Source organism: Populus euphratica, unplaced genomic scaffold (genome assembly GCF_000495115.2).
Source record: "Populus euphratica unplaced genomic scaffold, PopEup_1.0 scaffold89.1, whole genome shotgun sequence".
NCBI classification, from domain to species: domain Eukaryota; kingdom Viridiplantae; phylum Streptophyta; class Magnoliopsida; order Malpighiales; family Salicaceae; genus Populus; species Populus euphratica.
The window spans coordinates 150,229-167,113 of record NW_011499970.1 but is presented as its reverse complement, the minus strand read 5'-3'; the positions used below and the strand labels follow the sequence as shown (position 1 = coordinate 167,113).

Below are 16,885 nucleotides of genomic sequence, written 5' to 3'. Positions count from 1 at the left end.
ATAAAAAAAACAAAATTGTTCCCGACAAGGTCTATGTTCTATTTGTAAACTCTTTGATTTGAATAAGATAATATAAATGATCCATTACATCTAAATTCAACTGTTTAACCTCATAGTAATTCTATATGTATTAGCTAAATTATATCTCTAAATTAAATACTTTATCAATTGAATTTCTAGGGCATTTAGACATTCATCAATCAAGTCTTTGGGGTTTTTTTTTTTTTTTTTTTTTTGGCTTTAACCTTAGAGGATGGTTTACTTGGATTCTTGGTTGTCTGGCTGAGGGACTATTTTGGCAATAAGTTGAGCATAAATGTGGCTAAAAGGCAAAAACCTTTGATGGTTTGGTGGTGGAGGAACGAGTGACATATTGCTGCTGTCTTGCTGATTATAAATTATCATAAATACTGTGGGCCTAATCTTCGCATTACCTTCATTGGCATAAAATGGCAATGTATTCATTAGTGTATTCATTAGTTTGAGAGGTTCATAATTGGAACTTAGATTAGAAGATACAGCACATGATGCAACCCCATCATTTCCTTTTATAGGAGTAAAGTGAAATGTAGAAATTAGGACAAATTTATATTTATTAAACCCAGATTAGCCCAACATATTAACATGTAGAATTCATAACTAAAAATCCGATATAAACCAGATTTCAAATTAAATTAAAAAAAACATTAACTTGGTGAATTGAAAAAAAAATAGCATGATCAGGTTTTTAGTAAATCATAAATAGATTAACATGATGAAATCCTTTCAAACTTGATTAACCTGATGAAATCTTTTCAAACTTAACCTGATCTAGAATTTCAATAAAAATAATTTATCCATTGTTTCAATAAAAATAATTCATCTAGGTTGATCCAATAACCGGTAAGTTGAGTCAATAACTCACTGACCCAAATCTTTTTTTAGTCAATCCCCAAACCCTCGTATGACAACCATGACAAAAATATGGCTTACCCTTTATCTCAAGCCAACTGAAACATTGATGTATTAATATGGTATGGTTGAAATTATATCAAACGAAATGGAGAACATGAATGATAAATTAATACAGCGATAAGAAAAGAAAAGGATATTAAAATTAAAAAGAAAGGAAAGGGAAAGAAAAGAAAAGGGTATATTTCCTTTGTAATTTTTCTATCCGCTTCTGTTGAGTATTGACAACAGAGGAAAAAGGTTAAAAAAAAAAAATCAATTTTCCATTTCCTTCTTGATTTTCTTTTTTTCCTGAAGAGACCAAACTACACTATCTCCAGCCACCATTACCACCCACCTCCTCTTCCTCCCTCTTCTCTCACTGAAAAAGATTCATAAATACAAATTCATTTTTTTTTAATTTAAAAATATAATTAAACCAACTTAACCGAGTTCTGGTGAACAAAGGGTCAAGGATGACTGTTGAAAGCAAAAAATAAAATAATGAAGGAACAAAACTCAGAAGGAGATGCAAATTCATCAAGACATAATCAAAACCAAAATAAGCACAAAAGAGTACATGTTTGAAAACTAAACGAATTAACAGGACACATTGAAATCATCAGACAATAGTTTCCAAACAGGCAAATTTAAGACCCATGCTCCGCAAATTTTAAGTACAGAAACTAATGCATGTTCGACACAATTGCAAGCAAGCAGTAGACTTTCATTTGATATGGGTTGATGCAAAATGATGAATTTTTTCTGTGTCCGTTAGCTTCTTGCATAGAACCTTCATATAATTCAGTTTCAAGCTAATAACTACATCTTGACAAAAAAAAAAATCCTTTTTCTTTGGCTTCTGGGTGAAATAAACACCTAGTGTTACTTTATGGCCTAGCATGGCTTGGTGGTTGATACTATTCTTGCATCCTGGTAATCATGATTATTTACTCCTGGAAACTGTAAGAACTCAAGCAATCTAAATGGCTAGAACATAAGCGAGAGTCCTACTTGTTAGAACATTCCTAACTGCACATGATATCGACCTAATTATATTAGGAGACATGTTCAGTCCAAGAAATGAACGCTCAAACAACAAAACAAAACTACTGCAGCAAATTTATCTCTGTGGTGAAATCTAATTAGCATTATGTCTATCAAGCTTGAAAGTGAGAAATGATCCATTTCAACAGATTATCCGTCTCTGATGAATAACAGAATAGAAAGAAAAATGGAGGTTGAACACTTGATGAGCAAAAAGAAACACAACAATATCATTAGGTAGCAACAATCCAATAAGCCACATTCACAAGTACAAAGACTAATTCACATTGCAAAATTTCACGCAACTCATGGACAATTCAAATTCATCACCCCTACAACTAATGCTGGGAATCATCTTCGTAGCATCAAATGACAGAAAAACTTAAAAGCAGTGCGAAAAAGAAATCAAACTTACACTAACCCAACTATACACACCTTCCCACTTTCTTGCATTCTTCACAGAACAAACCTCTATACACCAAAGAACGAGAAAAACCCACGTTTCTTTGGCTCTTCCTCCATCATAACAGCCTTCATACTATCCTGCTCAACAAGTCTCCAAGCAGCTTGCTCGAAAGCCAGTCCAGCCAGTGTAGGTGGCTTATTCAAAACAAGTGGATACCCTCTATTAGTACTCCTAATCACCTCTGTATCCTCCGGAATCACCCCCAACAATGCCAAGCCCAGCATTTCTTGCACATCCAACACCGACATCATATCTTCCCCTTTGATCATATCCGTCCTAACCCTATTAACAATCATCTTTATATCCCTAATTCCATCACACTCTAACAAACCTACAACCCTATCCGCATCACGCAAGCTAGTAATATCAGGAGTTGTTACCAGAACAGCCTCGTTAGCTGGAGTTATCGCCGTAATGAACCCTGCATCAATCCCAGCTGGGCAATCAATCAAAATGAAATGCGGGCACCCTTCTTGCCGCGATTTCAAAGACTCGACAAGCCAAACAAGTGCTTTCCCACCAAACCCAAGTGGCAATTTGGACCTGGGTTTAGAAATGCACAACAGTTCAAAGTTAGACCAACGCTTATCGCGGACAAGCGCTTGGTCTAACCGACAATCCCCATTCATAACCTCAACAAGAGTATAATTTACACGGTTTTCTAACCCTAACAAAAGGTCTAGATTGCGCAAACCTACGTCAGCATCAACTGTGACAACCGAGAAGCCAAGGCGGGCTAAGGAGAGGCCAACATTTGCAGTTGTTGTGGTTTTTCCGACACCACCTTTGCCTGATGTTATCACGACAACTCTTGGGGTTTCACCAGCTAGTTCGGGCTTTCTGTTCCATTGTAGGACTGATTGGATTGCGGGGTTTGGGTAAGGTTTGAAGGGTTTTGTTAGGGTTTGGGTTTTGGGTCTGAATGGGGTTAAGGAATGAAGGAACGAGGGTTTTGTGTTTGCGGGTAAGGGTTTTAGTGTCAGCATTGTTTGCTAAGTGTTTGTGTTTTTGACTGTAAGAGTTAGGTGGGTTGCTTTAAGAGCGAATGAAGAGGAAGAGCATTTTAGCTGCCAAACGAGGAGGCGTTGAGAATGATTGGCTTTCGGGAAGTTCTTGAGATTTCCTTTCCGATAGTAGCAGTTTGGCGTTAATTTACTTCTCACATCCCTATACTTTTGTATTTTTCTGAATGTGACCCTCTATTAATTGTTTTTCCTTTCCGACAGTAGCATTTTTGGGTTAATTTACTTTCACACCCCTATACTTATTTATCTTTTAAATGTGACCCTCCGTTAATTTTTTCTTAATCTAACCCTTTTTACTTAACCTTTGTTTCTTAATCAAGTCCCTTTCATCCAATTTTAGGCATTAAATGCTGGTGTGGCTTGAAAAGTGGGTCCAATTGCTCAATTTCACTCGTCGAGATAAAAAGAGTGTATTACTTGTTTACATATATCCGTATTTTTATGTTTATTTATTTCTTTTTCTCTTTTCTTCTCCGAAATACAGAGGAAAAAAAAACATAATTGTTGGCTAATACTACATTAGATGAGAGAGACCTGGCAACAAGACCCATTTTAAAGTCTATTTAGCTGTAAACATCTAAAATTGGATAGAACAACTTGATTTAATAATGAAGGCTAAGGGGGGTTAAATTACAAAAATTAGTTGGTGAGGGCCATGTGGAAAGGGAAACTTGATTTAATAATGAAGACTAAGAGGGTTAAATTATGAAAATTAATTGATGAAGGGCCATATCAAGAAGATTATAAGAGTATAAGGATGTAATTAGCTGTCATTTTCTAGACTGTTAAAAGGGACAGGTTGTTAGAAAATGAGGTGGGATTTTTGGTTCACGAGGTGGTAGATCTAAGCATGAGGCTTAGGCCCAATTTTATTTTGGGTCTATAGATCTAAGCTTGGAGGTAGACTTTAACTTGAGAGCAAAAATAGTGTCAACTTGTGTTTGTGTAGCCAAGCGTGCATGGCATGCATTGTTCCCTGCATAATGCTTGGAAGGTGAGCCATATAATGGTAAGACCTTGAATACAAGGTGTATTTGCTTTCAAGCATAGTTGAAATCTCGGACTGCTATGATAAGTTAACTTGTTCCTGGCCGATCTAAGATTTAAATTAGTTCGGTTTTAAAAAAATTAAAAAAAAAAGGACTGCTATGATAAGTTAACTTGTTCCTGACCAATCTAAGATTTAAATTAGTTCGGTTTTTAAAATAAAAAAAAATTAGTTAACCCAATCAAAAACCTAGATTGAATTGCTAACTTCAAGCTTAAACTAATCAAAGCTTGACATTGTCGAGATTATTTAAAAAAATTGATTTGTTATTTTTTTATTTTTTTCAAAACAAAAATTTAATCAACATATATTAGAAGTCAAATGTCTCAATCTATATCCTAAACTTTGTTTCAAGTTGAGTTTTACAATACTAAAAATTATAATTATTAAACTCAACTAAAGAGTTGATATGATATAATTATTAAGTTATGGGTTAAGAAGATTAACATAAATCAACTCTACAAATTAAAAAATACCAAAGGATTGCCAAGTAGCAACATGGAAAACTTTCTTCAATATACTTGATATAATAATGTTTATTGCATTAGTTTTTTAATGGTTAAGATTTTTAAATTTAAAAAAATTCAAAACACAATTTAATAAAATCAAGCACAACATTTAGTTAAAAAAATTCAAAACACAATTTAATAAAGCACAACATTTAATATTTAGTATTTGGATGAAGTTAAAATTTTAAAAAAAAATTATGAAAGCCTTGATTTTTATTGGATTAAATTTCTATATATATCAGAAAATAAAAAAGCTTTCAAATTAAGCTAAGAAATTAATATGTATAATTTTTTTTCTACCTTATTGTATTTATATTTTTTATTAAAATTTTTAATTTAATTGGTATCTTACTAATTAGAAAATCTAATTTTAAATGACATCTATTAGTTAATTATTTTTAATCAAAAAATATTTTTTATGAAACAATTTAAAACAAATAGAAGTATTAGTTTATTTTTAAATTAAAATTATTATTTGAACTTTTAATAAAACATTTTTATCTAAAGCAATACTAAGCCCACAATTTATTCTGATTTCTTTGGCATCCAGAGCAATTCTGTTGAACACCTTATCTTCAATCGAAAATCCTTTCCAAACAATTCAAGTGGTTTAAATTCACTATGTGCAATGAATCCTTTGATTCCATTGGATATTTTTCAAAAGTTTCCTTCTGTTTTTCTTTTAACACGTCGATCTATTGAGGAGGCAAACATCTTTTTTAACCCATTATCTAGTAGTTATCTTTTAATCAACAGCAGTTGTTCTCTGTCCTCCGAGTTCTAGGACAATTGCTGCGAGATGCTTCTTTGTACTGGTAATTACATCTTAATCTTGTGTTGTTTTTAGGCCGAGGGAGAAAGAAACCGAAAAAGAAGCAAATGGGGAGCTAAAGGGAAGAAAGGATTTGGTGCTCGACGTGGTGGCGGCTGGTTCTGGGAATTAGAGATTTTTATTTGTAATCGAAAAAGATGTCCTTTAAAAAAAATAACCAGGTTTTACTCAGGTTTTTTTATTTGCTCGAGTTTAATTGAGAAAACTTCTTAAGAGTTTTTTTAGTTAATTTGAATTGGTTTGGATTTTGGGTTGATATTGGTTCGTAGTTGACATGTAAACATCGTTAAAAACAAATATAAATACAAATTAAACATGCTTGGTATATGTTCATGAAAATTCAAACAAGTGTCTTTATGTAATAACGGCAACAAAAATATATTGATTATACTATTATAATTTCTTTATATAAAGTTTTTTTATTCGGTGGTAACATGAGGTTAAACTATGTTTGAAGGTAAGTATTGTAGGTGGATCTGGTATAAAGAAAGGGATAATAGGGTTATATTCAGAGGTAATTTTTGTTTTATATATATATTAAATGTGTAGATGTTAACTTTTCTCAAATAACAACGTAGAATATCGACATTGTAACGAGTAAAATTTAATGTGATAGGTGATGTTCAAAACTATATCTAAAAAAAACAATATGTATAACCAATATAAAATTTTATCAGAATAAGTTTATCATATAAAAAATCTAATTTAAAATTTTGTTAATGAGTATTTCTTCTTCAAGTAATTTTTTTATAAACAAGTTAAATAAATTTATTTATATTAGTTTTATATCTATCTTAAAAAGGAAAAAATATAATAAATAATGATAAAGTTATACTATGTATTTGTAAATTAAATAAATAAAAATTAAAAGTAACAAGCATAATATTTGATTTTATAAAATAAATAATAATTAAAAAATTAAAAAAACACATCTTTTTCTCTAAAAATCCTCTTACCTCCTTGAGTCAAAGAGATCCATCTAGGATGGCCTCCTTGAGAAATTAAAACTCAACCAAATACCGAATACCGAGACAACTAAATAAAATTATCAAATTGATTAAAAAAATTATTGCTTAATTAATAATTCATGAAATTAAAAAAATAAGTAAGAAAAAATCATTTGTGATGAGTAAAAATTAAAAAAGAAAGAAAAAAAAAAGACCCGAGTCTGCGGGCCTAGAGCAACCTATGTCATTCACCCCTTAATTTTTTTTAAAAAAATAACAGGCAACACGTCGTTTGCCTTATCCAGGTCCCGACTACCTCTGATCACTAGAAAATCAAGGTGTGATATTTCAGATAAAAAAAAAACTTATTTATAATCATGTTTAACCTAAAAAATCTAAAAATAAAACACCTTAAACAAGTTGTAAAATATATTTATGGTCTTAAACAATAACAACAACAACAATATTAAAAAAATAAGTAAGAAAAAATCATTTATGATGAGTAAAAATTTAAAAAAAAAAGAAGACCCGAGTCTGCGGGTCTGGAGCAACCTACGTTATTCACCCCTTAATTGTTTTTAAAAAAATAACAGGCAACACGTCGCTTGCCTTATCCAGGTCTCGACTACCTCTGATCACTAGAAAATCAAGGTGTGATATTTTAGATAAAATAAAAAAAAATTATTTATAATCATATTTAACCTAAAAAATCTAAAAACAAAACACCTTAAACACTTTGTAAAATACATTCCTGGTCTTAAACAATAATAACAATAATAACAAAAAATACTTGAAAACCCATAATCACCCCATAATCAAAATTATTTGCGATCTCATGTTTACTATATATAAGGCAAGTATAAGGAGAAAAAACACTTAATATAAACTTTTATTATAAAAAATTATTATAAAAAAGAACATCAAAATAACTATTTTATAGCCTTAATCAGTGTAAAAGACAACCTTTTCTTTTTATTCAAGGAATATAACCACTTTTCCTCTCCTCTCTCAAACACCACTTTTCCTCTCCTCTCTCAAACAGATGCAGAAAAAAATTGAATTAAAATTGACATTATTTTTAATTTTTGAAGATTAAAGGGACCACATATTTGTTATTGATAAAATTTGGGGATTAAAATGAATTTTTCGCATAAATTTTGTTAAATCCACTTGTTCTCTACGTGTTTTTTACGTGGGTCCCCTTTCTATTAATCTAATTCTTTCTTGACAAATTAACTCAAATTGGTCTCTAATCTAACAATTTAAAAATGAAATTAAAAAAAAAATAGAACGAAAAAAAAAATCCATGTTGAATTGTGAGAGAGACTACCATGCACGAGGAAATAGTAATTCTCCCACCCTTTTTAGTTTATAGTGTAATGTAATCAATGTATAATAGAATTGAACAATGTCTAATGAGACAACTAAAATCATCCTTTTTTGTTTTTTTCCATTCTATATTCAATAAGATTGGATCTTGCGTGTATTTCACTTGTCCCCAACTCACTAGACATCATCAAAATACATTCCTTTTTTTTTCTATTTCTTAATTTTTCTTAATTTTTTTCATCTTATAATGCATTTACAATTCAGCAGGGTTTGTTGATATTAATGCTCCTGCTTTCCTCCCTTTTCTTAATTAAATTTTATCATCTTTTTCTTTGAAGTCTCCATGAACTCAAATCTAAAAATAAAAATAAAAATAAATTCCAAGAAAGAAATTTATTGTCGACAAATATGTTTCCAGAGTACTATAAAAGATAAATTTAAATTAAAACCTCTCATATTCATTTCGTATTATGTTCATTAAATCTAAAATATTAAATTTAAATTGAATGTGCATAATTTAATATACATAATAAAAATGAAAATAACTTAACTACTTATTTAATTTTTTTCTCCCATCCAATCTCGATTTCTGAATTTAAAATTAATGATGAAATTTAGAGCAAGAAGTTATTGAAATGTTATTATATGGCTTGTGTTGTCAACTGACTTAGATTTAAAAAAATAATAATTAAAGGTTGCTTTATCTTAACCTGGCAAGATTATAAATAATTTTGTTGGATTTATATATTTTTTATAAAACAATATTATTTTAATTTTTTTTAAAAAAATTGATTGATCCAAGTATTAATCTAACTGTTTCAAACTTGAAATGCTTTAAATGACTTTTAGAGGGTATTAGAAAATACAATGCTTTAAATGACTTTTAGAGGGTATTAAAAAATACAATAATGATTATTTTTTAAAATATTTTTTATTCTAAAATATATTAAAATAATATTTTTTATTTTTAAAAAATTATTTTTGATATCAATATATTAAAATAATATATTAAAATGACTTGAAAATATAAAAAATTTATTAATTTAAAAAAAATAAAAAAATTTAATTTTTTTTAAAACTTCCAAAATACAATTTAAAATACTGAGCCCGAGTTATAAAATTCCAAAATACAACTCATGAAATTTATTAATTTAGTCCTCAAGTAAGAGTTGATGATAACTACACTTGACTTCACTTGATAAGTCAGCCCTAATTTCCAAAATCCAACTTCAGCTCTACTTTACCACCCCAAGTGGCTCAACATCCCACCATCAAGCACGCAAAGCAGGGACCACTTTCACTGATCTTGATCACTCTTACCAGAATTTGCCATGTGTCATACACCATTCAGCCTCCTGTCAACAACCCATGATCTGCCACGTGTCTAAATCTGATCATAGAATTACAAGACCGCCCTTTATCCCTTGTCACCTATCTCATGTTAGCAGTTATTTTATCCCTCTCTTCTTAGTTTTTTCTCACTTTCTCTAGATGCGAACACCCCATTATAAGCTCTGAATTTTCAGTTCTCTCTCTCTCTCTTTCTCTGTGTTCTCTTCACTTGTAGAGGGAAAAGTGGAAACCTCTTCAATCTCTCAGTAAACAAGGTTTGATTTTTGTAACTTTGAAGTTTGGATTTTTTTTTTCAATTTTTCTTGGTGGACTTATTGATTTTAGTATGATTTTATTGAAGTGATCATTTTTAGTGAGTTTTGTGTTTTTCATCATGATGGGTTTTTGGATCTAGTGTTTTTATGTCTGTTTAACTGGTTTTTTATTGCATGTTTTATAGTTTGGTGATGTGGGTTTGTTTGTTTGGTTAAGATTTGATTTGAATTATGATGCTTGTAAAAGCTGTGGCCTTGGATCTGAAAAAGGATTGAACTTCGAATTATGATGTTATTTTCTGTCACTGGAAAACTGGGAATTGGTTAGAATTCTGAGATGTGTTCGGTTTCTTTGATTTGTTACCTGAATGATTAATTGGGTGTCTAAAAGTTGAAGTCTTTTGGGATCTGAAATCTGAACTAGGAAAGAGTGATTTTTAATTGACTTTATATAGGAGAGTATAACGACTTCAGATTTTGTTGACTGGTGATGAGGATGATTTATTAAGGCGGTGAGGATCAGGTTTACTTTCCTTTTCTTTTAGATGTTTGATGATTGATAGCAGGTTGCTGAGTTTTCAAATCTAACCGCTTTAGACAAGGCTACGTTAACTATGATTCTCATATTCTTATCAGTATGATATGTGTGCCAGCACCCATGCCCAGAACACAACTTTATTAGTGTGAAGGGTCTTTTTTATTGGTTAGGGTCCTCTAATTCGCAATTAAATTGTTGTGAATTATTGAAGTAGTTAAGAGGTAGGTGTCTTGAAACTCTTTTTTGTTTTTCTGTTGCTGAAACAAAGATCTAATGGAGGCTTAGAATATATTTGGTAGCTTTGTGCAGGATGGCTTTCTTTTGTGTGTATAGCTTGCTTAAGTTACCTTGGATGGTTTCTTGTTTGGTTTCATTTATTGACTTGTTGAGTTTTTCGACTACAGTAGGGGAAGGCCATGTGAGCTGTTTGAAGTACTGGAGTGAGATTGTTGCTTTGCAGTTTTGATTAGCTTTGTGGTTTTATTGGTGTGCGCACAGAATGGGCAAGGGTTGTGGAAAATTAGGGAGAATGGTGCCAAGGGATGAGTCTGCGGATGCTTATCATTTCTCTCTCTTATTGTCTCCTGTTGTTTCTGTTTGGGATTGTATTGTCCGGAAGATGAGGTACTCCTTCAGACCTGAGTGGGTGTAGTTCTTGAACTTTTGAGATTACGTTAGTTTTATATGCTGAAATTTGGTGGAGTATTTTTTAGTAGTAAACAAAGAGTGAAAAAAGAACAGATAAAGAACGAAAGAAAGTTATAGGGAAAATGTACACATTTTAGAAGAGTTCTTTGTAAGCTAATAAGTTGAAAAGAGGACAATATTTGTAGTTCAGTAGTTATCATGGATAGCATAGCATGTAATAAAGTGCAACCTGTTGCGAGGAAAGTGAAGAAGAAGCAGGTGAAAGGTGAGATGGATCGTCTCAGGCAAGCTGAGAAGAAAAAGAGGCGTTTGGAGAAAGCTCTAGCTACTTCAGCAGCAATCCGATCTGAGCTAGAGAAAAAAAAACAAAAAAAGAAGGAAGAACAGCAAAGACTTGATGAAGAGGGTGCTGCAATTGCAGAGGCTGTTGCTCTGCATGTCTTACTTGGCGAGGACTCTGATGATTCATGTAATATTGTGCTAAACAAAGAAGAAGGTTTCAACACTTGGGGTTGTGCTGGTAATATTGATGTTTTCATGGGTGAAAAGAGACCATCGCTTCCTCAAGAGGACTGCTCGGGGAATTCATTTGAAAGAATAGGGTGGCTCTCTAGTACTTACGGAACTGGATGCAAGTGGGGGGATAGGGAAAATAATGACTGGTCCTTTTCATACGAGTCTCTTCAGAAGAGTTTGCCAGTGCAATACTTTGACGATGGCAGTTGGGGCACTACTGAGTTCTCAGATGAACTTATTGCAGCACAAGCTGCTTCATCGCTCCAGATTGCAGAGGATGCAGATGGCGACACATTCCTCTTCAACGGAATGCTAAGAGGGTAGACTAGCAATTCTCTGCAGCCTTTCAAAACTGAGTTCTGAAACAATGTTTTTGTATATATTCAAGAATGTCTTAATGTCATTTATCAGATTTGTGTGTTGCTGCTTCTGGTTTGAACAAATGTCGCACTTTTTATCTGTGTTTTTCATGTCATTTGCTCGAGAAGCATGCCTTATTTCTTGTGACTCGGAACATCATTTTACTGGTATTTTTGTTTTCCTTCAGGGACGATTTTTCTGACCGATTCTAACAGCCTAATTTTATTGACTCCTAAAGTAATATTGGCCCTTTGATTGAGATTCTTATTTCATTTCTTGTCCATACGTGTGAATAATTTTTAATTTGATTTGCAATCTTCCGGTAAGGATGATCTATCAGGAGTTAAATGTAGGGCATGCAATGGTCCTCATTTTAGCAGGATTCTAGACGAGCACTGTACACAGGCTCAACTTGTGTAAAGTCTAGTGCAGCCTCTCATGATATTGATGAGGTAGCTCACTAGTACTAATGTATTGATAGATGAAGCTCAGCTCATGATTCTATTGAACAAGAAACTAGGGTTTCCATTCTGTATCCAGTTTCTTGTGTATGTTAATGAAGATGTCAACCACCAGGACCGTTCTTCTAGGTTTAAAAGAAAATCAATGGGAAATAGTGGGGTGGTCACCACTAAGGAATGGTGTCCCTGACAATACAAACCTGAGAGGCTGGTGCCAGAGGGCGGAGCCATGGAAAGTAGATGGCAAACACGAAATATTTCTTGCTTTGCGAGAGAGATGGTGCTGCTGTTACAATCCATGCCGTTTTTGCTAGAGGCCTCCTCTTTTTTCGCCATCTCTTCTTCGATTCCCACGAAAAGTCTTCACCTACCAAGATTCCAAGAGTGGTAGTTAAATTTAATGTAGCTAAGCACAGCACGCATGGTTGCGGCACTCAACTTCCATTGCGACCAAGGAATTCTTTCCAAGTTGTCCTGCTGTGCGCTACTACATGAATACGATACGTATAGTGGGCAACAACTTTCCATCTATATGATGTCGGCACTTCACTTTTCACTTTTCAGGTGCCTTGATTTCTCTATTATTTAACAGAGTGCTTGAAGCCACAGTATTCCACCTCGACAGCCAATCATTGGTCCCTACCAACCCTTTATTTATCTCTAATTGGGCAGTTCATGTATCGGAAAACCACGTCGGAAGGCAACATGCAAAGAACTATAATGGGTTTCCTCCAAGGATCACTATAGAAGACACAAACAGCTCTTCTAGGATTACTTTCCAGTGAAGAGAGAATATTGTCGTGCTTCGTATCATAGCTACCAATTACAAGAATTGAGGTCTGGATGTTTCTAATGATGAAGATTTCAGTTGTTAATTACCGAGTTTTGTATACTAAATGTTCAAAATTAGCTTCTTTTTTTAAGAAATAACGCATAGTGACATCATAACCATGGCCAGTGCCTCCAATTGCCCAATGCAAGATTTTCATGTATGTGCAAGTTGGGTCTCTGTGGGGAGAGATTATTAGGGCATAAACAGGCCTTTTCAAGTTAGTATTTCCTCACTGAGAAAATCGAAATTTTTCTTTGTTCTATTTTTGATACTAGAAAAGGGCGGCCAAATTCCATGAAGATCAACCTTGGCATGTGGGATAACAGAAAAAAACACTTCATATTGATAACCTTTTCATCGTGCCTGGGTTTCTTTTAGGCACCATTAGAAAAACAATTCAGCTGGAAAAGCAATGAACAATTTTACAATCATACACAATGAAAGAATCTAATATGGGCCAGATGCTGGTAATGCTTCATCATGCCTTGAATTCTGATGCAGTGGATCTGATTCTTGGTGTGAGTTCTGCCGAGATAGTTGATCTGCCCCTTGCTTACTGCGTTGTTGCTGAAGAAGCATGTTTTCGTCCTGATTATCAACTTCTGTGCTACTGGATGGTTTGGCACCGTTTGCTATGAGATTTTTAAACCAGGTTCCTTGAAATCTTGGGACACCTCTGTTTGAGTTTTCAGGGGACTCAAGACCAGACCCGTTATTGGAAGTAACACCCACAAGGAAACGATAAGCAACTTTGCTAGCAGATACTATCTCAGTCTTGGCTTGTCTAAACTGCAGGAAGCCAACCACATATTTTGGAATTAGTGAAATGTTAAAAACCATAAATATGTTTATTAAAACATCCACATCCATATCTAATTAATAATTCACATGCGGGCCATTCCTAAACTGGTGTCAATAGAAGATGAAAGGGCTGCTCATGAAAGCAGTATGAACCAAAGAAAGTATACTGGATTGTGTTAGGAGTAAACAGATTTACTGCATGAATGATATCTATAAGAGACTAGTTTCACATTCACATATTACCGAGGCAAAACAACCCTAAAAAATAACTTGAGGAAAAATAAACAGGAATCACACCAGGACAGTTGCAAAAGGATGGGATAGTGAAGAATAACAGACTACACCGAACCAGAATTACAAGTATTCGTCCATTACAAATTGTGTGGGTGGGTTGGGGTCATATTTCTACAACTCCAGTTAGTGCAATTGTGCTAATTACTTGAACTTGACAACGTTAAAATGACCCCAAGGGTAGAGATATGATCCAGGGAAGTAAGAAAAACAAAAACACAAGCATCTCACCCGGAAGGCTGTATTTCCAGCTACTTCCATGGCAGCATCACCAGCATTGGCAAAACGATTAACCCAACCTGTCAGACAAATCACAGTACCATCCACTTCAGGAAAATTGTAACAAGAACAAGAGTGTTGAGATCAGAACCTTCTTTCTTAATCCCCAAGAAAAGCTTATAATTCATATCCAACATTTACTTTATTATTGGCAAAGGAGCCACAATTTACAACTAAAGAAACAGGGCCAGCAGTAAAGTGAAATGGAGCAGCAATATGAAGAAACAGCAAAATAGATAATGTAACACAAGTAACTCCAGAAGAATTTTGGATAATGAAGCGATTTCACACAGATCTCGTTGGAGAAATTGGGGCGGGGATGGGAGAGGACAAAAATCTTGCCAGGTTTAAGGTCATTGTCAAACTCAAGAGGACATGTTTCAGCATAAAAAAATCACACACAAATATCTCCACATAGTGCAATATTTCTCAATCATAAATCATAGTCTACTGAGGAATTGTATTCAGAAAGAACACAATTTTCTAGTATAGAAGCAGTACAAACAAATCACACTCAACAGCTGGCCAATTAATCTTCAATCATGGAACAGGTTCAAGTTTCAGAAATTCTTTGGGGTAATCTGAAAAACAAAAACAGAAAAGAAAAGTTATCACCTGGAAGTTTTGGCACGCCAAGCCTTTCACAAAATTCATCACAGAAGTGATTACAGTTCTTGGCCAACAAGTCATAGTCACTTCCAGGCCATTCTCTACTAAGTTCCCGCAAGATCTGATTCACCTTAAAGATTGAACAACTGGTTTTTCCAAGTACAATTTTCTCACGATATGTATACATTGGATTCTTACTAGAAGGGCAACTAAAAACTCCAGTTCCTTGCTCACAAAACCCAAAAGACCATTCATCATCTCCATGTATCTGTCACCCATAAAACAAACGGATTTACTACCCTTAATTCATACATTCCAATTCAATATAACTTGATTTCAAGAGAGTAACAGAGACATGAAGACCATAAATAAATCCCAAAGAATCAGTAAAAGGTGTAATATGGTAGGAACATACAAGAGCTCGGTGTCAAGTTTTAAGACATGCATTCATTTGCCCGCATCTAGCCACGTTATTGCATACTTTAGTACTTAGAAACTAACTATAGATGACATATTAGGATTTATGATGACAGTTTTTCAACATGCTGCTTGCACAAGACATCCATCGACTCAGTCTGTACACAAGTTCAATTTTCCACAAATAAGTTCTCGCTAATGCTAGGAAAGTTTACTCAAAACTCAATCAACAAAACAAACCCTTTAAAATGCTAGGTCAAAAAACTACATAAATTGAAAGGGAACTGCAAAAAACAAATTACTCAAAAATGCCTCCTCTGCATATTCCATGTCAAAACAAATATCCTCCCCCTTACCTGTGTGATTACAATCTCTTCAATAAAGTTCTATGTTCAAAGCCAGCCCAGTTTATAGCACAGTTGAAAGTTCCGGTTCTTGAAAGACAAACCAAATCAAATATGTCTATCAAAACTAAAACCCTAGAACCACCATCAATTCGCCATGTCAATGATGGGACCCAGAAACAGTAATTATCCCTCTTAATCCACAATATAAATTCCAATACAGTTCAAAAAACGCATACTAATAAATTTTAATACGCGACGATTCAACTGAAACTGAAACCAAAACCCTAGATCTCACACTCCACTGAAAAAGGAAACATAAAATTAAACAATTAAAAATAAAACCCTAGATCTCTCTTTAATTCACACTAACTCCACCATAACTGCTGCAAATAAACAAATGAAAAACAGAAAGAAATGGACCTGAACGGCGCTGTGGAAGATGCCACCGAGACCAATAGCGTCTTTGAAGATCTTGTTGATGTTCAAAATTGTGTTGTTCGTCTTCTCCGATCCACTATTAGTCACATCATACACATGCAGTATCACCTCCGTCATCTCCTCCTTCTCCTTTAATCAGTTCAATCCAAAACAACAAACCCCAACCCTATTTCACCAAAATCACACACACAGATGAAGCTCTCTCTCTCTCTCTCTCTCTCTCTCTCTCGTGTGTGAGTGAAGAATTCGAGTTTCGGAGGACTGGAAGGTCTTTGTAATTTGGCCTCGAAATGCTAAAAACTTACTTTCTAGTTGAAGAAAGAAGGAAAGAAGAAGAAGAGTTCATTTCAGATTTGGAGTGCGGTAAAAGTTGTATTTAAAAATATATTAAAATAATATATTTTTTTATTTTTAAATTTTATTTTTAATATTAATATAACAAAAAAAATATAAAAAATAATTTTTAGTTTTAGTTTTAGTTTTAGTTTTAATTTTTTTTAAAAGTTTTAGTTTTAGTTTTAGTTTTAATTTTAATTTAAAAAACAAAAAACAAAAACAAAGCAACGGTTAAACCACAACCATAAACATATCCTTCACCGATGACCTGT

General features: G+C 33.3%; 4 protein-coding genes across 4 annotated transcripts; 2 read left to right on the top strand and 2 right to left on the bottom strand.

Moving 5' to 3' along the window:
- Window positions 1-2,183: 2,183 nt before the first annotated feature.
- On the bottom strand, window positions 2,184-3,572 carry LOC105139203 (putative septum site-determining protein minD homolog, chloroplastic). Its single transcript, XM_011045568.1, has one exon. It carries the CDS (start codon window positions 3,427-3,429, stop codon window positions 2,449-2,451), a length of 981 nt encoding a protein of 326 aa, XP_011043870.1. The 5' UTR covers window positions 3,430-3,572; the 3' UTR covers window positions 2,184-2,448.
- Window positions 3,573-9,581: 6,009 nt separating this feature from the next.
- Window positions 9,582-11,283, top strand: LOC105139201 (uncharacterized). The gene is made up of 2 exons (XM_011045565.1): window positions 9,582-9,740; window positions 10,683-11,283. Exon 2 carries the CDS (start codon window positions 10,778-10,780, stop codon window positions 10,928-10,930), a length of 153 nt encoding a protein of 50 aa, XP_011043867.1. The 5' UTR covers window positions 9,582-9,740; window positions 10,683-10,777; the 3' UTR covers window positions 10,931-11,283.
- On the top strand, window positions 10,811-12,002 carry LOC105139202 (uncharacterized). The gene is made up of 2 exons (XM_011045567.1): window positions 10,811-10,902; window positions 11,176-12,002. Exon 2 carries the CDS (start codon window positions 11,197-11,199, stop codon window positions 11,764-11,766), a length of 570 nt encoding a protein of 189 aa, XP_011043869.1. The 5' UTR covers window positions 10,811-10,902; window positions 11,176-11,196; the 3' UTR covers window positions 11,767-12,002.
- A 1,408-nt stretch (window positions 12,003-13,410) lies between these two features.
- LOC105139200 (uncharacterized) lies at window positions 13,411-16,630 on the bottom strand. Its single transcript, XM_011045564.1, has 4 exons — window positions 16,260-16,630; window positions 15,082-15,343; window positions 14,419-14,486; window positions 13,411-13,884 (listed from the first exon to the last, which is right to left on the bottom strand). The coding sequence occupies exons 1-4, from the start codon at window positions 16,392-16,394 to the stop codon at window positions 13,543-13,545; spliced, it is 807 nt and encodes a 268-aa protein (XP_011043866.1). The 5' UTR covers window positions 16,395-16,630; the 3' UTR covers window positions 13,411-13,542.
- Between the last annotated feature and the right edge of the window lie 255 nt (window positions 16,631-16,885).